At 40.9% G+C, this 25,148-nt stretch overlaps 1 protein-coding gene across 2 annotated transcripts; it reads right to left on the reverse strand.

Annotated features, from left to right (window-relative positions):
* EIF1AD (eukaryotic translation initiation factor 1A domain containing) lies at positions 1 to 25,138 on the reverse strand. 2 transcript variants are annotated; one of them, XM_089658026.1, is made up of 6 exons: positions 24,979 to 25,138; positions 19,959 to 20,142; positions 8,585 to 8,693; positions 7,445 to 7,553; positions 5,797 to 5,847; positions 1 to 632 (listed from the first exon to the last, which is right to left on the reverse strand). In XM_089658026.1, the coding sequence occupies exons 2-6, from the start codon at positions 20,043 to 20,045 to the stop codon at positions 452 to 454; spliced, it is 537 nt and encodes a 178-aa protein (XP_089514152.1). In that variant the 5' UTR covers positions 20,046 to 20,142; positions 24,979 to 25,138; the 3' UTR covers positions 1 to 451. The 2 variants fall into 2 exon arrangements, with proteins under 2 accessions (XP_089514152.1, XP_089514153.1); XM_089658027.1 differs by having other exon boundaries at positions 24,917 to 25,138.
* Positions 25,139 to 25,148: the final 10 nt, after the last annotated feature.

Raw genomic sequence — 25,148 nt, forward strand, 5'->3', positions numbered from 1 at the left:
TTATGAAGAAAGATTATTTATTTGTAAAATGTTATAACAGAAAAAAGTAAAAGTTTTTTTTTTTCAAAATATTAAGCATTTTTTGTTTATATTACAAAAAAAAAATCCCAGCGGTGAATAAATACCACCAAAAGAAAGCTCTATATGTCTCAAAAAAAATGAGAAAAAACTTTATTTGGGGTAAAGTGCTGCATGACTGAGTAACTGTCAAAGTGTGACAGAGGGAAGGGGTGAAAGTGTCCAGTACTGTATTGAAGTGGTTAAGGAATGTATAACGGGGAGAACAAAAAGTTAAATGATCATTAATAGTCTTTTCATAAAAAATATCCACATTTGGTATTATTCCAAAACAACTCGTCCCTTCAAGTCCATATCCTTGTTTAGGCACCAAGCCAGGTTCAACTCATATCTCTGAAAATTTCAGCATTCTTGCAACAAAGTATATCACACATTATTTTTCCTCTTCTTCCTCATCTTCACTTTCTTCCTCACTATCTGATTCCTCTTCACTGTCCTCGTACTGGACACGGTTGGTGTTGACAAACAGATCACTGTCATCTTCTGAGTCTTCATCTCTGTCTTCTGCTCCCGACTTCTCCCCAACTACAGATTTTGCAGCTGCTTCTTTGTTGCTACAGTATAGATATATATATTTGATATAAAATAAAAACAAAATTTGTACATTCGATTGAATTGAATTTGTATTGCCTTAATGACAGTTCATTATTTGGCTTGCTGAATAAGTCAAGGACCACATGCTCTATTGCCTCTCAATTTAGTGTAGTGTGATATAATTCAAACCAAAAGCTTTGTCAAAAAGGTGTATTCACTGAGTCATATGCCACAACAGTTTTCCAACCCTTAGAACTTGCTATCTAGGTCTGCAAAAGCTCAGTCACAAAGAGTTTCCATTAAAGAGGTAGGATACCCTGTGTAAGCCAATTCAGTTAGAACAACAAGAAAAATCCTACTACCTTTCACATGTATCCCTGAAATGTTAAGTGCAGTCAATTTTTCTCCTCATATGCTATCAGCCTTGGAAGCTGCTGCCTGTTTCCAGCAACACCAAGCCCCCCTTCCAATGATGTTGCTTACCCCTCTCTTCCTATCCCCTGCCTTTGCTCTGTGGAATGATTCAAAACAGCAGAAATGTGAAAACACTACACGTTACATTATGTTCTCACATGCTAGGTCAGGAATTAAAATTGTTTTTAGTATTCAGGAGAAGGTGACATCTTAAAGTGTCATTAAACCCAAACTATGAAAAACCCTCATTACATGCTATGAAATAGAGTGTTCATACATATAAAGCCACTATAGCATTTGTTTTATGTAGAGTGAAATATACCTGGTTGATCCTGCCTTCAGCTGTCCCTCCCATCTTCTTTGTGTCCCCATTGCAGGCTGAGATTGTGTTAACCAGCTGGTGTCCTCTACCGAGCATGCTCACAGAGTACTTTGGTTCCCTTCTAAGCCTTTCATTTCCTCCTTTTACTTATCTGTGCAGCCCACATAACTATAGCATCACACATGTGGGCGTATACACAGTGGTAAATGACACTACCTCCCTCACGCTTCTCCATGTCCTTCTATTGCTAAATACTATGGGGGTGCACTATAGTATGCCGATTGATTACATTCACTAAGAATGTCACAAAAAAAAAAGTTTAGTTTTAATATAAATTTGTATTAAATATATCAAATGTAAATGCTAATATCTTTAACCGCCTCCCGTCCGCCATATGAAAATGACGAACGGGCGACGGTTCTCTCATTCTGGGAGGTAGTCATAGGACATCTTCCCACTCTAACTGCGTATGCGAGCCCCCTGGGGCGCACAGCAATCGGTGGTGCGTTTTGTCCCTAGGACACAGAGCATCACTGATCACTGTAAAGAGCCGATGACGTCGGCTCTGTCATGTGATCAGTTGTGCCGAATCACAGCTGATCGCATGAAAACAAGAAAATGTCAGTTATCGGCAGTCCTCTCCTCACGGTGACAGCGCATGAGGAGAGAAGAGCCGGTAAGCAGCATTCCTCAGAGGGGATATCTACACTGATCATCAGGGCACTGATTATCAGTATACAAAAAAAGAACCATGAAAAGAGATTCACAAAAAAGTGGTTACATTATGGACAGAATGTGATACTCACAGTGGTTCCAAAAAGTATACTTTATTACACAATATAAACATGGACAATTAAGGTAAATACCCTGATTCACCATCACCTCAATATGAGATAATACAAGAACAGACCTAAAAATTACATAAAAGCAACATCAAGACCGGTCTTAGTAGTATTGTGCTGCATATATAGTGACAAATACCTGTCTAATACATTTGTAGCACCAACACATTGGTTACACCACCAGGTAGGTATAACATACTTGGCAATTATGGCTGATAACAGGCACCAAATGGCAATAACATTATTACCCATAAACCTTGCAGGCAATGTGGGTGGAAAATTGTAAAGACATATTGGGATGCGGATGCCTCTATAACCAGATAAGGTATTGCAAAGATGATTGTTTAAGACAAGAGTAGGTGGTGACAATATGTAGAATCACAGTGGACATGTCCATATTGTATGGATACAGAGTCAGAAATGGAAGAATCACCGTTGATTTCCTTAATGCAACTGAGATGGCAGGGCCCTGCTCCAAGGGGTTTCTTCACCGTGACATGCGGGCTATTAACCACCTTAATTTTGATGAAATAAAAACTGCTGGGTCCTCCGTATCTTGTTATATATGTAGGGTGCCTTGCACCTAGATAGTGAAACATACTGTCCCCATCCTGTAACAAATAGGTGACAAATGGACAATCAATATGTATTCCTGGTGGTAAATATATGCAATGGGGGACAAGCGCCTTATTCCGTTTTGCTGTGCAACGGTTCACTCACCACCCAAGCCATAAGTGATACTCTTTCAGAGTTTCCTTCGTCTGGATTACCAGGCGTAGTCCTGGAGGCAGCCGCCACCATCGGGACTATTATCCGGCGGGCTCCACTCCCCCCTTGGTACCTGTGCAGCCTTGCACCGCTCGTGGCCAGCGTGTATGGTGCCAATGCGTGCGACCGGAAGTGACGTGTCTGACGTATGACGTCAACGCGTTTCGCCGATGGGCGTATCTCACTCGGCTTCGTCAGGACCAATGAGACATCTGCCTTTCGTGCTCTATTTATAATGGGCTCGTTGCCGCCCAAATATGCAAATCAATTATTGGCAATAGTACTCAATGGAAAAAAGAGCTAATTACTTAGCAAAAAACTGGTCATGTGCTTCAATTAAAAGAATAAACACCTGGGTACACTGACTCTGTATCCATACAATATGGTCATGTCCACTGTGATTCTACATATTTTCACCACCTACTCTTGTCTTAAACAATCATCTTTGCAATACCTTATCTGGTTATTATAGAGGCATCTGCATCCCAATATGTGTTTACAATTTTCCACCCACATTGCCTGCAAGGTTTATGGGTAATAATGTTATTTCCATTTGGTGCCTGTTATCAGCCATAATTGCCAAGTATGTTATACCTATATGGTACAATTTTTTATACACCCCCTACCTGGTGGTGTAACCAATGTGTTGGTGCTGCAAATGTATTAGACAGGTATTTGTCACTATATATGCAGCACATTACTACTAAGACCGGTCTTGATGTTGCTTTTATGTGATTTTAGGTCTGTTCTTGTATTATCTCATACTGAGGTGATGGTGAATCAGGGTATTTACCTTAATTGTCCACATTTATATTGTGTAATAAAGCATACTTTTTGGAACTACTTTGAGTATCGCATTCTGTCCATAATGTAACCACTTTTTTGTGAATCTCTTTTCACGGTTCTTTTTTTGTATGCATGTTTTTTTGGTTACTAGGCAGAAAGTATACGTTTGGTGATATAGTATATTTATGAGCCTCTACCCTTTTCTAATTTATCACTGATTATCAGTACCCTGATGATCAGTGTAGCCCCATCAGTGCCATCTCTCAGTGCCCATCAATGCCACCTGTCCATGCCCATCAGTGCCATATATCAGTGCCTACCAGTGCACATCAATGCCACATATCAGTGCCCATCAGAGCTGCCTTTCCGTGCCACCTATCAGTGCCTCCTATGAGTGCCCATCAGTACCGCCTATCAGTGCCATATATGAGTGCTGCCTTTCAGTGCCCATCAGTGATGCCTGTCAATGCCCACCAGTGATGCCTGTCACTGCTCATCACTGCCGCCTATCAGTGCCCATCACTGCAGCCTCAATAGTGCACATCATTGATGGAGAAAAATTACTTATTTACACATTTTTATAACAGAAACTAAGAAAAAAAGTTTTGTTTTTTTTTCTAAATGTTCAGTCTTTTTTAGTTTAGCAAAAAAAGAAAACCCTATGGTGATTAAATACCACAAGAAGAAAGCTCTAAAAAAAAAAAAAAAAAAGGAAGAAGAAAATGAATTTTGTTTTGGTACAGTGTTACATGACCGTGCAACTGTCATTCAAAGTGCGACAGCACTGAAATCTGACGTTTGGCCTGGGCAGGAAAAGGGTAAAAGTGCCCCATAGGCAAGTGGTTAAAAAAAAAAAAAATAGCCTTGGATGCAGATGATGTCTGAACAAATGAAAGCTAGTGTCAATCATCTCTGACTACACCTATTAATGTTATATTAATGCACAAAAAAGTACACATTGATGTTCAATGATGATTTTTGATATTTAGAATTTTATTCGAATTGCTCTTGTGAAACAATTTTTAGACTGTGACTGGCGCAGCACCAATCAGGACTTTGCAAACAGACTCATACTGTAGTAATATTGTGGGCAGAACAGTGCTAAATGGTTAGTACTTCTGCCTGGCAGTACTAGGGTCATTGGTTCGAATCCCAACCATGGCACCTCCTGCCTGGAGTTTGCATGTTCTCCCTATGCCTGTAGTATAATTGAATCCTGTCAAAAAATTGGCCCTAGTATGTATATGTATGAATGTGTGTTAGGGACAGATTGTATGCCCCTTGAGGGTTACGGACTAACGTATAATATATATGTAAAGCGCTGTGTAAACTGACGGCACTATATAAGTACCTGAAATAAATAAATTAATAATAGAAACCCCTCCAAGGATCTTTCCCTTGCACATGCCAAATAACAGGGTAAGATCATTTGACCACACAACAGCACTGCAGGAATAAGAGGACTTAAAAACAAATATTAATACTACAGCGGCATGATATATATAGTGGAGAAATTTATTTGATCCTTTGCGCCTTCTTAAATTGACAGGACTAATCTGTGTACCGCATTAGAACATAGCCAGTCTGTTGGAGCCAGAATTATTGTTGGTTGGTAGGGGATCAAATACATTTTACTCACTGTACTGCAACTCACTTTATAACATTTGTATCATATGTTTTTTTGGATTTTTGGTTGATAGTCTGTCTCTAATTTTTAAAATAGGTGTATTTTAAATGATATAGACCCCTCATTTCTTTGTAAGTGGGAAATATTACAAAATCTGCAGGGGATCAAATAATTATTTTCCCCGCTGTATATGGATTTATGTGAATGCATTATGGCAGTTAACACTATTCTATTTAATATCACTTTAAGAAGACAAGCAAAACAGTCCTTCACAAAAAAAAACAAAAAAACACCACATCAAAAATGAGTATCACATGTAAGGCACCAACAGCATATTCCTAAGACATCTGGTTGCCAGTAATCGATATATCAGCATCATACATGTCCCCAATAATATATTTTACAATGAAAACAACATATCTCACCTCTGTTTGTCTGTGGCATAATTTTCTATTTCTTTACTAAATGCAGCTGGCCTAAAAATAAAAATAATATATATAAAATTAAGTAAATTGTAACCATGAGGTTTAAAAAAAAAAATGACTGACAGCAACATTTAGGCTTAATTCACTTGGAAGTTAAAAAGAATGGTCTCTGCATACAATCCCAATATCTAGTATTGGCTTTCATGTAAACACTGTGCTTGGGCCTACCTAGTATTCATGAATGAGGCCAACCATAATATTACAATACTACAGGGAAGTGAGAGGCAACAAACATAAAAAAAACAAAAAGTTTAGATTTAGATAAAATGTCAACTGTTTATATCTCTGGATCTAGAGATAGCAATGTCATGCGATTTTCACTAAGGTAACGTACTCTTTAAAATGTCAAGTTTGAATCTTGGAAGTTTACTTTAAAAAGGGAGCCTGTTTTTTTGTTCAAACCAAGCAACAAGCTAATATTACTGTTGGGCCCCACCCACAGGGCGTTCTCAAGACCTTGAGAAGGTTTTCAAGGTCTTGAGAACGCCCTGTGGGTGGGGCGAAACGCGTTGACGTATTTCCGGCTGCCTTTCCCGGCGTCTGACGTCATTTCCGGTGAGTGGAACGCACGCCGAGCGGTGCGTTCCAAGGGGCCATCTTTTGCATAGTGGATGAGTCTGCATCTGAGGTCTGTTATCCTGCTGTATATCTGGCTGTGGGGTCTCTATACAGAAATCGCTTTATACGAAAGAAAGATCGTTTTTATGAAAGAAAGATCGTTTTACTTCAATAAATGCGGGTTATTATCTGCTAAAATGTGAGTGGTCTGGAAAAATTATTTTAAGATTGGAAATCATTACGGTATTACACTATGGTTTTATTCTTCTTCCTGATTCTCTCTGGGGGATTCGGTGAGAGGAGTAACCAGAGGAGGTGTCCATATCCTAGAGGAGGCAAGATTTGGAGGTCATATACAAAGTAAAGAGGGTCCAGGAGCCCTTAATATCCCTGAAAGGAGTTTGACTCACCATTATCTGGTGAGTGCGGTTGATGTTTGTTTTTGCACCGGTGGAGGTATCACTGGCACGGAAGAATCCAATGAAAATATAATTTATTTTTTCACGGGACTGTTTTTTTGGATTTTGTCACTGGACTTAATATTTTTTAAATTATTTCAATATTTTTTATATATTTTTGTGTCACAGTGAATTTTAAGTTTGTGATATTTAGTAATTATTATTTATGGGTTGGGTGATGTAATTTATTGTTTTGTGGGTTTTGCGCTGGTATAAGTTGATATAAGTTTTTTGGTTTTGCACCTGTGTACAGCAGCATCTCACAGAGAATAGTGTGTGGAATAAGAGAATCCTGGACGCTGAGGTTTTTTCTTTTTTTACAAGAATAAGTTGTTTGGGTTATGTATAAAGCATGGCACAGGGCTGGAAATACTGAACCTAGTGCTTTGCCCTGCAATGGACAAGTACAGATTCACTTTTAGAAAATTACATATCTCCTTTAAAAGAGGAGATCTATTTGGTCCCAAAACAAGGAAGAATACTGCAAATGTGGATCAAGCATAATAGCACTTTCAACAATGCACCCCAATACCTTTGCAAAAATAAAGATTAAAAAAAAAAAACATTGTTACCAGAGGCCTTCTTTTTCTAGTAGTCTTTGATGATCCTTATAGATGATAAAGGATATCTCAGCTTTTACCTTTTCTCCTTCAACAATCGGATCGACAATAACAAAATCTCCTAGAAGAGAAGACTCTTTATTACATGTCCTGGTATGCCAAGTACAAATAAATTAACTTCTTCATAAAATGTAAGATTGCAACTTGACTCACAGCTGGCAACTATCTGAATATATTTTGCCCCTTTAGTCACTTGTGAGCAAAAACACTTTATTCACATAGCATCAACAGTGCTTCCAAGGGACTTTACAAATAACATTGAATTATTCAGAATGTTCTCCTTTCCACAAACATATCTTACATACTAATTTAACTACCACAGTCATGAACACCAGACAGCCATTTTTAACAGGGAAATTGACTCCCAGTATGTCTTTGGATTGTTGGAAAAAAATAAAGCACATAGGAAGCACAAATGCCATGCAGATGGTGTCCTTTGCTGGAATCAAACCTAGGATAGCACTGTAAGGAAGAATGCCATCCACTTAAACAGTCCATAGATGAGCCAGTTTTTTTTGTTCAACCAGTGAATAGAATGAAAAAAAGAAAAAAAAAAAAAAAAAAAAAAGAAGAAGAGGAAGAAGGACTGACTTGATTCTCCCATCCACACATTCAGGGTGGATGGGAAATCCTCTCGCTGAGGATATTATAGGATATTGAGCTATTGTATCCTGACAGCAGGGAGATGTCTCCACTGTCAGAAAACACTGATCAGTGTTGCAGACTGCAGTGCTGATCGAATAGGAAAATTCCGACAGGGTGTTTACACAAAAGTCGATCGGTAAATCAACAGCCAGAGGGGCCACACATGGATCACAATTCGACTGGTCCCTATTGAACCAGATTAATTTCAATCCATGTATGGCTGCTGTATACATTTATGCCCTTAGCTGAAATGAAACCATGCAAATGTAACAATTGCCAACGGGTTATTTAATCATATGTGAACACCAGCCCTTAGGACAAAATAAGCACAGAGCGTTGCAAAGGTATATTAGTTATTATCTGTTCTGCATAATACACTGTACCGGGCACCAATGCAGTTACCTACAGACCGAATATCTTGTAGCCTAGTGCTATACATTTCATTACCTCTCTTGATCCAAATGTTCTTCCTGAATTTTGTGGGCATGCTAGCTAAAAACTTCTCGCCCTCTGCAGTCTCTACTTCATGGAGATTATTTCCAGGACTGCCTAAAACCTGTCATTAAAAAAAAGTGAAACAGATCAGACATCAATTCACAAAAATAGTTACAGTGGCAAATAATATACAAAAAAGTGAAGCGAAAAAAAAAGATTTCAAAAAAGTTTGTTTTTAATAAGATATTACACCCACCAAACATTTTAAATGCTTTTGATTTAGGAATGTCGCATTACCCAATGCCATCAGTTCTCAGTATTTTCTTGTTTCTGCAATGGCTATCATGGTACTATACCCTGCTACTGAAATAAACTGGCAGCAACACATACAAGTAGTGCAGTGGTAATTTAGAGTCAGAAGTATGATGTAATTCGCGTACGCATCTTTCTGCCCTGATTCACAGGCATGCTCAGTGTGCTGTGCCGATGTAATTGGCACTCTGCGGCATCCATTTAAATCAAATGACGTCACAGTCAGTGTAAACATCAAGCCTTGTCAGCAAGAAAAAAAAAAAAAAAGTATCGCGCATGTGTACAATTACAGTCATACTACAGCAGAAAGGGCAGAAATATACGCTGGAACAGGATACCAGCAGCTGACACGTCACAAACATGGCGGATAATGGAAGTAAGGAAAATGTACATACGAATGACAAGAATTTACTTCCCCTATAAGCATAAGCTCCCTAAAAAAAAATCTGAACATCCATTATTCTCTATTTCAAACATTGAAAACCAGAGTTAGACTTACCAGTAACTATTTCCGGGAGTCTTCCAGGACAGCCCAGGAGACGGTTGAGCTGCTCCCACAGAACAGAAAACATGTTACCCTCCACAGATTAAAAGACGGTCCTCCATGCCCTAGTCTCAGTAACCACAAGAACTGAAGGACAGACCTGAAAAATATATTGTAAGAACAGCATAACATAAATGCAAAGGGTGGGAATCCAGCTGTCCTGGAATACTCCCGGAAATAGAGTTACTGGTAAGTGTAACTCTGGTTTTCCCAAGTCGTCTTCCAGGACAGCCCACAAGATAAGCAAGAACTTACCAGTTTAGGGTGGGACCACTGCTTGGAAGACCTTACACCAAAAAACCTGCTCTTCACTATTCAAGAGATCCAAACGGTAGTGCCTGACAAATGTTGAGAAACTTCACCAAGTTTTGGCCTTACATATTTGATCCGGGGAGGCACCAGCTCTCTTTGCCCAAGACTTAGACAGGGCCCTAGTAGAATGTGCATTAATGAAAAGGTACTGACTGGCCCTTAACCTGATAGTGAAATGACCTGCTTGATTTATCTGGCAATAGTTGACTTAGAAGCCTGAAACCCTCTTTGTTTGACGGAAAAAAGGACAAATAGAGCATCAGACTTTCTGAATTGCGTAGACAAACTCAAATAGTGTAAGAGACATCTCCTAACGTCAAATAAACTGAACTTCTCTTTTTCATTGGAGGGGGAGGTACAAAAAGGAGGGTAGAACAATATCCTGAGACCTATGAAAAGGTGTGACTACTTTAGGTAAAAAAAACAGGATCCATCCTGAGAACTATCCTATCATCATAAATTGAAAGGAATGGTTCTTTGATCGATAGAGATTGGCGTTTACTAATCCTATGTGCCGTGGTAATGGCCACCAAAAATACCATCTTCCAAGTAATTAGTTTAACGGATGCCTGCTCCAAAGGTTCAAACGGACTAAACGTCAATACTTGTAAAACTAGCAAAAGGTCCCAGGAAGGACAAGACCACAACAGCACCGGTCTCATTCTGGCCACTGATTTAAAGAAGCGCGCTATTATAGGATCTTCCAGGAGAGAAACTCTGAGAAAAACTCCTAAAGTTGCTGCTTGCACCTTAATGATGCAGGGAGAACAACCCTTGTCTACACCCTCTTGGAAAAAATCCAGGATTGTTTGAATGGAGGGTTCAGAATTCTTTTGTTCCACTATCCAAGAATTACATTTCTCCCAGACCTTGGAAAAGAAAGCTCTTGTATCCGGCTTTCGGCAGTTAACTAATGTTTGTACCACTTTATCTGAAAAACCCTCTTGCTTTAACAAATTATCCTTAGATACCATGCTGAAAGGTTTAATGTGTCCAAGCCTGGACAATTCACAGGACCCTGGGATAAGAGGTCTTTTCTCTTTGGAAGGAATACTGGAAGACTCACTGCCAAAGATTTCAGGAGGGCAAACCAAGAACGTTTCGGCTAATATAGAGCTATCAGAATGAGATCCAATTTCTCCATTTGAAATTTCTGCAACACTGCCAGAATCATCCTAATGGGTGGGAAGGCATAAGCTAGACTGTAATGCCATGGATTTGCCAGAGCATCTATGGCTACAACCATGTCCCCTGGATTAATGGAAAAAAAAAAAAATTTCGGAACTTTTGCATTTGCTTGAGAGGCAAAAAGGTCTATCTGCAATTGGCCCCAAATACTTGTGAGCCAACAGAAAACCTCCTTGGCGAGAGCCCATTCCTCCTGCCATACTGCCTGATGGCTGAGGAAATCTGCTAACACATTCTGGGAGCCCTTTAAGTGTAATGTTGAGATTGAGGCTAGGTTGGCTTCTTCCCAAATCAATATCTTCTCCGCAATTGCCTGTAATCATGGACTTCTGGTGCCTCCCTGTTTAATGATATAAGCCACTGTGTGCTGTTGTCCGAGATGATTTGCAGATAATGACCTTTCAATTGACCCTGAAATTCTAGTCCTTTCCACAGCCAAGAGCTCCCTTTGGTTTGAGGAAAAACTGGCCTTAGTCTTTGACCACTGGCCCTGAGCCAGGCGGTCCTGTATGTGCGCCCCCCAACCCCAGAAGCTGGCATCTGTCGTCATCCTCAGGGAGTTCGGCCAGATCCAATCTAGACCTCTGGCAAAATAAATCTCTGTTCTCCACCACCATAGGGACTACTTGACCCTCTGAGGACAGAGAACCTTGTTCACAAGGGTGCCCCTCGTCCCATCCCAGGTCTGTAGCAGAAAGTGCTGCAGAGATCTCTGGTGAAATCGGGTCCAAGCCACTGCCGGAAAATATGCGGTCATGAGACCCACAACCGTCAAGATCTTCTTCAGGGAGATAGGGAGATTCGATTGCAGATGGGCTACTTGGTAGAAGACCTTGTATTACTTGTCTGCGGAGAGAAACATCTTTTGCACCCTTAAATCTATTATGTACCCCAGGAACTTTAGTTACAGAGATGGAATCAGATTCAATTTTTCCCAGTTGATCATCCAGCCCAGCGACTGTAGGTGGTTTGTATAACCTTGAGATACCTCCGCAACTGTTGCTCAGAAGGGGAAGCTAACAGGAGGTCATCTAAATAAAGCACTACCAGTACGCCTTTCAGCATCAGAGGAGCCAAAGCTCCTCCCTGGACTTTGGAGAAAAACTTCGGAGCAGAGGATAGATCGAAAGGGAGTGCCCTGCACTGAAGATGCTAAACCTTGTCCCCAAAATTGACAGCCATTCTCAAGTACTTCTGAAAGGAGGCATGGATGGGTATGTGAAGATAAGCATCCTTCAGATCCAGGGACACCATAAAATACCCCTGATGTAGGATAAACCTGAGCGAGAATATCGAATCCATACGAAAGTGCTCGAATTTTATCGATCTGTTGTTGAGGTTGTAAATTCAGTAAGACGGAAATTGCCTTGGGGGTTATTCACCACAAAAACGTGAGAATAAAAACCCCTACCCCTTTCTCCTTCTGGGACAGAAACCAAGATTCTCTGATCCACCATCTCTCCTATTTGCAGGCATAGTGCCCTTGCCTTTTCTCGATCCAGGGGAAGATTTGTCACCAAAAATCTTTGAGGGGGCAATGAGTCGAACTCCAACCTCTAACCCTGAGCTATCAGGTGAAGGATGAAAGGATTGGAGGAGACGGATTCCCAGGTTGGGAGGAAGGCCCCCAATCTTCCCCGCACTGGAAGGAGTCGCTGGGTTTTGGGGGAGGGTTGGGAAGGATTAAACAGGATTCCTCCCCTGCCCCTATTCTTGTGACCAGACCTATGTTGATTCAGTCTAGCCTCTTTACATTGTTCCACCTGCGGTCTGCCTTGCAGACCACGAAAAAACAAACATTCTGAAACCTGGTGTCTTTTCTGGGAAAGCCTTTTTCTTATCCGCCGTGCGCTCTAAAGCTTCTAGCAATCCAGGGCCAAAGAGACTGTCCCCTGAAAAAGGCAATGTGCATAAACGAGCCTTAGAGTTCAAATCCCTAGATCAGGTCTTCAGCCAAAGAGACCTCCTAGACCAGGGGTAGGCAACCTGCAGCTCTCTAGCTGTTGTGGAACTACATTTCCCATGAGGCATTGCAACATTACAAAACTGACAGTTACAGCTATAACTTGCAGAGGCATGATGGAACTTGTAGTCCTGCAACAGCTGGAGAGCCGCAGGTTGCCTACCCTTGTCCTAGACAAATTCACCAGAGCCGAAGATTTAGCGGCCATTTTTACTGCCTCTGCAGAAGAATCGGCCAAAAAGCTCAACTCCTGGAAAAGCATAGAGAAATAACTTAAAATCTCCTCCCTAGACGTACCTCCAACTTAGCAGGTTTTAAGTTGGGATAGCCAAAAATCCAAATAACTGGCTACACAGGTAGAGGCAAGGGCTGGCATGAAACTATTCACTGTAGACTCCCAGGCCCTTTTAAGAAAGACATCCCCCTTTTTATCCATAGGGTCCCTAAGGACTCCCATGTCCTTGAACGCCAGGGAGGATTTCTTTGAAGCCTTTGGCAAAGCTGCATTCAATCTAGGATTTTTATTCCTAGGGTGCTCAACACCCTTCTCAAAGGGAAACCTCCTTTGAAGACTATTGGAAAAGAAAGGCTTGCTCACTGGCTCCTTCCAATCCAACTCAATAGCCTCAGTTAGAGATTTATGACCAGGAAAAACCCTGCACTTCTTGCTCTGTAGACCCTCATACATTAAGTCGTGTCTAGAGAGCTAGACCTTTTCTTCTATTTCCAGAGTCTCGTAAATGGCCTTCAACAACTCATCCACTTCTTCTAAGGAGAGTTTGTACCTAGAAGACCCTCTCCTTCCTCCCCTTCACATCGTTCCCCGATGAGGCTGAAGAAAGTATCCCAGTAACCCTTTCTGGTACTTTCATTCTGACGTCTATGGGTGAGGGGGTCTTGGCTATGGAAAGGCCTGGCTCACCCAGGGGTTGCGGAGGTGGGGCGGGACTTTTAAAGTCCTCCAAAAAGGTTTTAAAGGAGTTGAACGTAGTTACAAGTTTTTTTGGCAGAGACAGCAATTTTACACAAGCTGAAGTAGTCTTCTTTAACCAGACTATTAATGCAAGGGCGGCATAAGAGCTTGCTCCAAGCAGATCCCAGTTTGGCCGCACAAACAGCACATATATTCTTCTTGGAGCCAGGGTCTGGACCTTTGTCCTGAGTTTTAGTCTGTAAATAATGACAGAAAACAAGAGACCCTCATGCTCTAGCCCTCTTCTAGAAGTAACAGTGCACTGCCAGCACACAGCCCACACCCCAGGAGCTGAACCTAATAGATAAAGAAAAACCACACAGGTATACAACTGGGAGCCCTTCCCACCATAAATACCTGTGAGGAGCTGGTGCATGTATTCCTGGAGTCGACCGCCAGAGCAGGAGCCGCAGGAGGATCCATGGAACCAGCCGTCCTTCACAGTCCCCCTTGCGCCTGTAAATGGGGAACGGAACCGGCATTCCCCGGCGGCAGGCGATGATGTCACTTGCCTCCTGGAAGTGATGTCACCTCACATCCGGGGCCAGTGTGAAGCGCAGAAGGCCCCCCCCCGCCACATGGAGGAAGACGAGGCCAAATCCACAGAGCCTTACGGTACTAGCGATTGCGGCCCCATTCCACCTCCAGCCTGGGGAAACATGGCAAAGGTATGCCCAATGCAACAGCTTTCTTCCCCCATTACCATCACATGAAGGGGAATGCTGCCAGGCCAGAAGACAAGGATTCCAGGGTAAATCACCTCCCGACAGAGCTTCCAGTCAGCCCCAGGGAGAACTTTTCCAGGGGTTCCAGGAAACATGTTACCCCCCGTCCAGAGGAAACACTAAGAACTGAAGCTAGGGCCTCGAGGACCGCCTTTTAACCACTTCCCATTCGGCCGTTGTATATAAACGGCCGGACAGTGGCAGTGCAGGGGCAGGTGGCCGTTTATAAACGGCCTCCCCGCTCCCTGGGAGCACGCAGCACCACGATCTGGTGCCTGCTGTGTCCTCCGGACACAGTGGAACACCAACCATCATACGGGACCTCTGTGCGAGGTCCCGATCATGTGATCACTGATTGGCCAATCAGTGATCACATACAGAGTAGTAAGCAAGATGTCACTTCTGACATCATTGCTTATGTGTGAAATCTGTGAATGATCACAGAGGTCACATGGTACAAGGCTATTCACAACTGCCTTGTACCATGTAACAAGCTGTGACCAATCACAGCTCACACAGTATTTCTCAATGGCTGCAAGAATGCAGCCAGAGAGAAGGAGAAATTAGTGCTTTTACAGCCTTTATGGGTGCAAAAGCAATGTGTTAAAAAAAAAATAAAAATCTTCATCACCCCCACAAGCAGTACAGTGACAGTATGTAAAAAAACAAATATAAAAAAAATAAAATAAAAATGTAAAAAATTTTAAAAATTATAATTTTTGGCTATAAACTAATTTGGGTTATTTTATTTTTACTAAAATAATAATTGAATACATTTTGGCCAAGATTTATGATGAAATATTTATTTGCAAAATTTTATTTTTCTAAATTTTTGGACTTTTTAATTTATATAGCAAAAAAAAAAAAAAAATCCCAGTGGTGAATAAATACCACCAAAATAAAGCTTTATTTGTCTCAAAAAAATGCAAAAATATTCATATGGGTACAGTGTTGCATGCCCGCGCAGTTGTCATTCAAAGTGTGATGGCGCTAACAGCTGAAAATTGGCCTGGACAGGAAGGGGGTAAAAGTGTCTGGAAGTCGTTAATCTGTGGGGGGGGTAACGTGTTTCCTGTCCCGTGAGAGGAGCTCTACATCTAGTGGGCCATCCTGGATGACAACTTGGGAAATAGGAGTTAGATATCAGAGAAAAAAAGCTGAGAGGGAACGTAAATGATGATCATCCATTTATAACCGTGTCCATTCAGTTCTGTTTTTTTTTTTTAAACAGAACAGCCAACGTCCAGATCCATTGAAACAGAAGGGAAGTAAATGGATGCCGTCTGTTTGGGTCAAGGCAAGAAACGTTTGTTTATACAACTGTTACCTCTGTTTGGTTTCTGCAACAACTTAAAAAAAACAGATACAAAAAACGGATGTAGACTGATGCAAACTGAACTGCAATGAAAACTGATGTAAACTGAAACAAACACTGGTGTAAAAATTAGTTTTTTCTTTGAAAAAAATGTGACTGAACGGATGTCACCCATGTAAAAGGGGCTTCAGAGTACATCTTTTTCTCAGAGCTAGGATTTCCAGTTCCATGAAAAACATCCCAATGGTGTACATGAAAGGTACAGGAACAAACTAGGCCTGGCCACAGGGTAAAAAAATTAAAAATAAAAATAGGGTAACAATATGAATGCACAGAGGGAAAGGTAAGTGCCAGGTGCATTTACCAGAAAAATGAAGCTTTATCCATGAAGCATTAGAGAGGGAGGTAGAAGGCAAATAGGAAGGGAAATAAACAAGAGAGGTAGGAAACAAGGTTAAAGTGGTTTTAAAGCCAAGACATTTTTACATTAACCACTTGCCCTCCTGAGGATTTACCCCCCTTAATGACCAGGCCTCTTTTTGCTACTCGGCGCTGCACTAATTCAACTGATAATTGCGCGGTCATGCAATGCTGCACCCAAACGAAAATTTACATCCTTTTTTTCACACAAATAGAGATTTCTTTCGGTGGTATTTGATCACCTGTGTGCTTTTTATTTTTCACGCTATAAACAAAAAAATACCAAAAATTTTGAAGAAAAACAATATTTTTTACTTTCAGCTATAAAAAATATATATAGTAAACTCAAACTTAGTTATAAATTTAGGCCAAAATGTATTCTGCTACATGTTTTTGGTAAAAAAATCCCAATAAGTGTATATCGATTGCGTTGTGTGAAAGTTATAGTGTCTACAAACTATGGTATAGATCAGCAATGGGCAAACTACGGCCCGGTGGACCTTTTAATCCGGCCCGCGAAGCTAGGCTCCCGCTAGGCTCCTCTCACAGTCCGCCCTGAAGACCGGTGTAGCATGAAAATCTGTCTCCTATGATGATCTGTCCCCCTCGACGTATCTGCGCATGTGCCGGAGATCGCCGATCGGCTGCGAATGCCTGAAACTGGCACATGCGCAGATACGTCGAGGGGGACAGATCCTCACAGGAGACAGATTTTCATGCTACACCGGAACGGCGCAGGAACACGGCGAGAGGAACGCGCGGAGCAAAGGTAAGTGAATTGACACAGGGGGGACTTGGGGACTTAATATGGGGGATGAATTAAAATGGGGAATGAATTACTATATGGGGGATGAATTACTATAGGGGGGATGAATTACTATAGGGGGGATGAATCACTATATGGGGGATGAATTACTATATGGGGGATGAATTACTATGCTTACTATGGGGGAATATTACTATACTTACTATGGATGACACATACACATCATTCATCTACTCTTGGTCCAGCCCCCGGGTCTAATATATGAACCCATTGCGGCCCTCAAGTCAAAAAAAGTTTGCCCACCCCTGGTATAGATACTGCAATTTATGCTTTTGCTATACAGCGCTGCGGTAGTTTAACGCAGTCATGCAATACGGTAGATAAATGAAATTTACATCCTTTTTTTCCCACAAATTGAGCTTTCTTTCGGTGGTATTTGATCGCCTGTGCGTTTTTTATTTTTTACACTATAAAAAAAAAAAAAAAAAAGGCTGACAATTTTGAGGAAAAAAAACAATATTTTGGACTTTTTGCTCTAAAACACGTCCAGTAAAAAAAAAAATTTAAAAATCAAATTTAGTCATAAATTTCTGCCAAAATGCATTCTGCGACATGTCTCTGCTAAAAAAAAAACCCAATACGTGTAAATTAATTGGTTTACGTGAAAGTTATAGCGTTTACAAATGGCGGGAAAGATACTGGAATTTTTTATTCTTTTTTATACTAATAATGGCAGCAATCAGCGACTTATGGCAGTGATCAGCGACTTATGGCAGGACTGTGGCGGACATTCTGACACTGGGGGGGGAACTGACTTGGGGTCACTGACATCCCCAGTGACACCAAGACAGTGATCAGTGCAAAAAAAAAAACACTGACACTGTACTAATGGCACTGGGTAGGAAGGGGTTAACTTTATTATTCAGTGAAAGGGTTAACTGTGTGAGGGGAGTGTTTTATTAGGGGGCGGGGGTGTGTACTGCACAGGGAAATGCTGATCAGGAGAGATAAACTCTTCTCTCCCTATCAGCCTGTCAGGAGCTGTCAGGGAACTGACAAAGAGCAGAGCTACTGCAGCCCTGCTCTCTGTCAGTGATTGCCACTAATTGGCGGGACACAGCCGGTAACGACCGGCTGTGACCCGGCGACTGACATCTGCGGTCGTGATCGGCGGGACAGGTAGGGTGGTGGCGCGCCTCGCACGTCCCCTGCCTGTTTTGAAAACACAGGTTTTAAACCGTGGGTTTGCCCAGCCGTGGCGCCCTGTGAACGTATTTCTACAGTGGCTGGGCGGCATGTGGTTAATGCATTCCCTGCATTAAGGTAAAAAATGTCCCAATAGCAGTATCAACCCTCGCCCTTATACTTACCCAAGTTCTCACTTGATCCAACCCCGTACCCTTCTGTTGCAGCTTTATTCTCTCCCCGTTTTCACAGGATGTACTGATGCAGCAGGACCACTGTCTCCCGCAGCTGTCAATCAAATCCTGTGAGTAGAGAGCAGGGGGCGGGACACACACACAGCTTGGCTTGGGATCGAGCTTGCACAAGTGCCTACATAGGAAGCGGCTTGCTATGGGGGCTCTTGGAGAATTGGAGGAGCCTACAGCACCAAAAGGGGACCCCAGAATAAAAAGTTCGGGGCCACTCTGTGCAATATTTGTTTGCTATTTAAAAAAATGTAAGCCTTTACAAATCACTTTAATGGTAGAGGAGAACACTGATCAAGCAGAGGTATGAAGCAGGGCAAACTGAAGATGAGAAAAGATAAAAGTTTGTAGTAGCAAGAATAAACTTTGCAGCAGAATGGAAAGCTGGGGAAAGTAAGAGGACAATATTGTGAAGTAGAGAGAGATGTCCTAAAATGTATAGAGAGCATTGCTAGTCAAGCCTGTAATCTTGTGTCAGCATACATACTAATAAATACAATATGATGCTAGGATGCAATATATAGATGACAATGGTAACTAAATCAGTTTCACACAGTGTAGAGGTACTAAAAGATACAAGATATACAGTACTGCAGATTTATTTGTTACCAGGAGTGGACTGACCATTTGGAAACTCGGGCACTGCCCGAGGGCCCGGGGTCAGTAGAGGGCCCCTATGAGATGCCCCTGGTACCTTTTTCATAGGCTTGAGTTTGGGCAAGGACACAGGGGCCCCATGATCCCTTATTGCCCGGGGGCCCCATGAGTTGTCAGTCCGCCCCTGTTTGTTACCTTAGTATTCAAGGATGCTTCTGTAGGTTTTAATTTTGGGTAATGTTATAATAAAGCAGTATAATTTTATAAATATAATTTTAATTTTCTAACCTCTGTATAAATTAATGAGGCCAAGCAAGCAGCCTGATATGGTGGCCATGCGGCAGGGGGAGGTGCCAGGAGTGCTGGCAGGGTACCCGAGAAAAGGTGGATCAGGGCTGCTCTGTGCAAAACTATTGAACAGAGCAAGTAAGTATAACAAGATTGTTATTAAAAATACATTTAAAAAAATAACATTTAAGTGGCAATCTTGAGTAAGGGAAGATGATTCGTGTAGCATTTACTTCCTGCTATCCATCTGCCCTTAGCTCAGGCATGCAAGCAGGAGGGTGTGCTTAGCTAAGAAAACCACTTCACCCCTGCCTTAGACTCCTGTGATGTGTACCATCATTAGCCTAGGCCTGGAAACCAGGAAGTAACTAAAGAAATGTACAAAAAAGTAAATATGATATACTTTTAGCAGCATAAGGATTAAAAACAGTCAATATTGTTTGAGAGAGTGAAGTTCCGATTTTATAAAACACATACATTTTATGGGATTTTTGTTGGAAAGTATTGGCAGAACCTGCTGAGACAAGTTACAAAATATGCAAATTATACTTACCTTTACTATGCGCTGATTCTCTGTAGGCTGGACATATTCCAGTAGAACCTCTTTTACTACATGTTTTCGTTTAGTTGCTTTCGACATATTTTAGAATTGGAAGTAGCAGACTGACATGTAAAACACAGAGCTTTTGCTGACATGAAAAAAATCACACAGTCTTCAAAGCTTCAGTGGGTTAAACCTAAGAAAAGAGGGCACGTATTATTTATAGTGTCAGCATACACACAGGGATCTCATCTACTCAATATATTTTACTGGCCAATATTGTGAATAAACAGTGCAGTGCAGGTCATGGCACAGAACCCAATCATACAAGACAAGCGTGCTCCATCTGAAAACTAAGGAGACAAACAGTTGCCTTTGCTGATAATATACAAGAAATAGTGCAGCGCTGTTCTATGAATCTGTAAAGCATTGTGAGTCAAGCAATACTACAATATAAGTACAATATTATCCAGGTGCAAACGGTGGTATTCTACCACCAATAAATGGTCAATCAGTAAGAATGAATCCAAATTGTAGACTTGTAGGTCATATCAGATCTGAATTCTAGGAGTTCAGTTCCTTATAATCAATGCTGTGATGAAAAGACGAGAAATATATGATTTGCGCACACTCACCAGAAGTGCGCTATCAAAATGCATTTGAGATCATAATCGTCTCATCGGGTCAGCCAGGGCAATCACTTCCAGGTATGGTCAGGTTCCTGCGCTTGTGCCTTTAAGGACCCCTCAAATGGTACCACTGTCTCAAGACACTTCTAAACCGGCCTCGTGTGTGAAGATGGAGGGAAGTAAAAATAAAAAACTAAAATAATATGGTTGCATAAGTGCGCACATCCTTAAACTAATACTTTGTTGAAGCACCATTTGATTTTATTACAGCATTCAGTCTTTTTGGGTATGAGTATCAGCATGACACATCTTGACTTGGCAATATTTGCTCACTCTTCTTTGCAAAAACACTTCAAATCTGTCAGATTAATAAATAATTTGCGCTAGTAAATATATATAAATATATGTAAAGAAATCATCAAATCATAAGTCCAGAAAAATATATATATACCAATACCACAGAAAAATATATAAAAAACTTTTTAGGTGCAAAAAAACTTTTGTGCAAAAGGAGTGTCTCAATATAAAAAAAGTGTCTCAATATAAAAAAATTTCACCAAAAAACCTTGATAATATAATGGCAGATCATCCATAAAAATATCTTCAGAAACGGAAGCTCTCCAACACACCGATCCTCATCGATCGAAATAACAGGACGAAAAACTTTGTAGTTAATCGAAAATCCACTTCTCCAGTAGAAAAAGGACCACCTTCAAACGTATCCATGGGGGGAAATGCCAAGCACTCGAGAGAAACAGAAAGACTTCATGGTGCAATATTATAAAAACCAATTCCTTTATTAGATACTCATTGCACTTACTCAAGAGGTGTCCCGGCCGACACCAGCATCAACAGCATCAACAGCAATCACATAATGTGATTTATGTGATTGCTGTTGATGCTGGTGTCGGCCGGGACACCTCTTGAGTAAGTGCAATGAGTATCTAATAAAGGAATTGGTTTTTATAATATTGCACCATGAAGTCTTTCTGTTTCTCTCGAGTGCTTGGCATTTCCCCCCATGGATACGTTTGAAGGTGGTCCTTTTTCTACTGGAGAAGTGGATTTTCGATTAACTACAAAGTTTTTCGTCCTGTTATTTCGATCGATGAGGATCGGTGTGTTGGAGAGCTTCCGTTTCTGAAGATATTTTTATGGATGATCTGCCATTATATTATCAAGGTTTTTTGGTGAAATTTTTTTATATTGAGACACTTTTTTTATATTGACACACTCCTTTTGCACAAAAGTTTTTTTGCACCTAAAAAGTTTTTTATATATTTTTCTGTGGTATTGGTATATATATATTTTTCTGGACTTATGATTTGATGATTTCTTTACATATATTTATATATATTTACTAGCGCAAATTATTTATTAATTGGTACACTTTATATATGGTGGTTTTTTGCAGCTGGTACACTATTAGTAAGTTATACAATTTTGACCATAGGCGCTATTATTAATTTTTCTTAAATCTGTCAGATTGCAAGGGCATCTCCTGTACACAGCCCTCTTCAGATTACCCCACAGATTTTTGATCGGATTCAGGTCTGGGCCATTCCAAAACTTTAATCTTCTTCTGGTGAAGCCATTCCTTTGTTGATTTGGATATATGCTTTGGGTCGTTGTCATGCTGAGAGATGAAGTTGCTCTTCATGTTCAGCTTTCTAGCAGTAGCCTGAAGGTTTTGTGCCAATATTGACTGGCATTTGGAACTGTTCATAATTCCTTCTACCTTGACTAAGTCCCCAGTTCCAGCTGAAGACAAACAGCTCCAAAGCATGATGCGGCCACCACCATGCTTCACTGTGGATATGGTGTTCTTTTGGTGATGTACAGTGTTGTTTTTACGCCAAACATATCTTTTGGAATTATGGCCAAAAAGTTCAACCTTGGTTTCATGAGACCAGAACACATTTTCCCACATGCTTTTTGGAGACTTCAGATGTGTTTGTGCAAAATTTAGGTTGGGCTTGGATGTTTTTCTTCATAAGAAAATGCTTCAGTCTTGCCACTGTAACCCATAGCCCAGACATATGAAGAATACGGGAGATTGTTGTCACAGGTACCACACTGCCAGTACTTGCCAGATATTCCTGCAGCTCCTTTAATGTTGCTGTAGGCCTCTTGGCAGAATCCCAGACCAATTTTCTTCTGGTCTTTTCATTAAGTTTGGAGGGACATCCAGTTCTTGGTAATATCACTGTTTCTCCATATTTTCTCCACTTGACTGTCTTCACTGTGTTCCATGGTATTTCTAATGCCTTGGAAATTCTTTTGTACCCTTCTCCTGACTGATACATTTTAACAAGGAGATGCTTGTTAAAGCTTGATGCTTTGGAAGCTCTCTGCAGACCATGGCTTTTGCTGTAGGATGTGATTAGGAAAACATCAAGAAAGACCCCCAGTAAAACATCTGAACTTTATTTGGGGTTAATCAGAGGCACTTTAAATTATGGCAGGTGTGTACTGACTCCTATTTAACATGATTTTGAATGTGATTGCTTAATTCTGAACACAGCTACATCCCCAGTTATAAGAGGGTGTGCACACTTATGCAACCACATTATTTTAGTTTTTTTATATTTATTTCCCCCTCCCCCTAAAAGTCTTGAAATGATTTATCTTTGTCTCATTTTATTATATCACAGAAACCTGACATTTTAACAGGAGTGTGTAGACTTTTTATATCCACTGTATGCCTTTTTTCAACCTTGCTATGTAACAACACTGTGCTGCATAGTGTTAAAAGAAGTGTCATTCTTTTTTTTTTTTTTTTTAAAGTGAACATTGTGATGAATTGTAATAATGCATCCTACCCTGAATACACAATGCACACATATTTATGAACAAAGGCTGGTGTGAATTAACCCTTACTTTGACTCTCCACATCAGCATATTGTTCAAACAGTATTGAATCCAAAAGCAAATATCTATTGTACTGCAGCTTATCAATTCTTGGATGTGATGTCTGCATTAATTTACTTTAAGTTTTCTGTCTTTAATTTTCATCTGGTGATCCAGCCACTGAGTCTGTTGTTCTTCAAAAGAACAAATCTCTCTTCCAGATGTATCACTTTACACAGGGCTTTTTTTCTCAATAAATAGGTACAGGAACTCTCCCTTTCTAAGTCACTTCTTATCTCCACCCCCCTACCCTCCTCCCAGTGCAGTTCCTTTTAGAGAATACAGAGCCAAATATAATTTTGTGGTGTTAATAATTTGTATGGAATTTGTTGATGCTAACAAGAAAAGCAGAAAAATAGATCCCCCCGCAGCCAGTAACAATAGACCCCACAGCAACAATGGACCCCCAAAACAAAATACCAATAATGATAGACAATCAGCAGCTACAACTGATCTCCCAGCAGCCAGCATCAATAGACTCTCCAGCAGCCAGCAACAACAGACCCCGCAACAATAGATTCCTGCAGCAACAATAGACCCCCAAAACAATATACCACCCCAATAATGATAAACAATCAGCAGCTACAAACAGATATCCCAGCAGTCAGCATCAATAGGCTCTCCAGCAGCCAGCAACAATCGACAATAGACTCCTCCCTCAAACAGTAGATCCCTCCCAACAATTGACCCCCATCAACAATAGAACCCTATCAGCAACAACAGACCTCCACACAAAAATAGATCCCCTTCAGTGACAATAGATCCTAAGCAGCCATAAGCAATAGATCCTCCAACACACTTCAGCACCACCCCTTGCCATTACATACATTCAGTGCTGGACCTCCGTCCCCCCCACGTTCCCAGTAAAAAAAGACTGGAGTTTAAAGGGATGGGATTAATCATTCAAACACTGACAGGGGTCCTTACAATGATCAGCTTTAATTTATGTAACACCATTATCCCAAAAGGAAAAAAACTGCTTTTGTAACTATTTTTAAAGTGTCAGCTGGAGTTTGGCTTCAATTTGTTAGCGTATTTCAGTCTGCTAGTACATCTAACACTCCCCTCTCCCCCAGAATGACAATGCTGCAGTCCAAAGGTGCCCCCTGTGCTCCTTCATCCAGAGTGGAGGCCCTTTAATACAGGAGGTGTGTTACTGACCAGATCAAGTGAAAACAGAGGGGGGGGGAGCCTAAATAAAGAAAACTAATGCAGCCACCACATCTATTGATTGGTAAGCTGCAATACATTGCATTTTTCGTTTTGTGTTTAATATCCAGCATTCTAAAAAAGAAGTAAACTATGGCTGTCCCTGTACTTCTCATAACACAACATGTTTACTGTAAGTTATGATTACTTAAATACAACTTTTATCACATTTATGATCATGTAATAAGCCATGTAAATAAATTAAAAAGAAAGGGAACCTACTATATATTATTCTATGTCACATAACAATGAAAGGGATCAACGTGCTCTGAACTGACTAATACCTGCCAGTCTCAGGCCACAGCTCCGTCCAGCTCTGTCTTGGTCTCTGGAGTACAAAGATGGCCGCCCCTTAACGAGATTGGAGTCTTCCGGTGACTTCACACCCGCTTCTAATGACAGGAGCGATGAACATGGCTGCCCACAGAACGATACTCACGTGGGTACAGCCAAC

The sequence above is a fragment of the Staurois parvus genome, unplaced genomic scaffold (assembly GCF_062004578.1).
Source record: "Staurois parvus isolate SC_StPar_1 unplaced genomic scaffold, SC_StPar_1.0 ptg001051l, whole genome shotgun sequence".
Lineage (NCBI taxonomy): Eukaryota > Metazoa > Chordata > Amphibia > Anura > Ranidae > Staurois > Staurois parvus.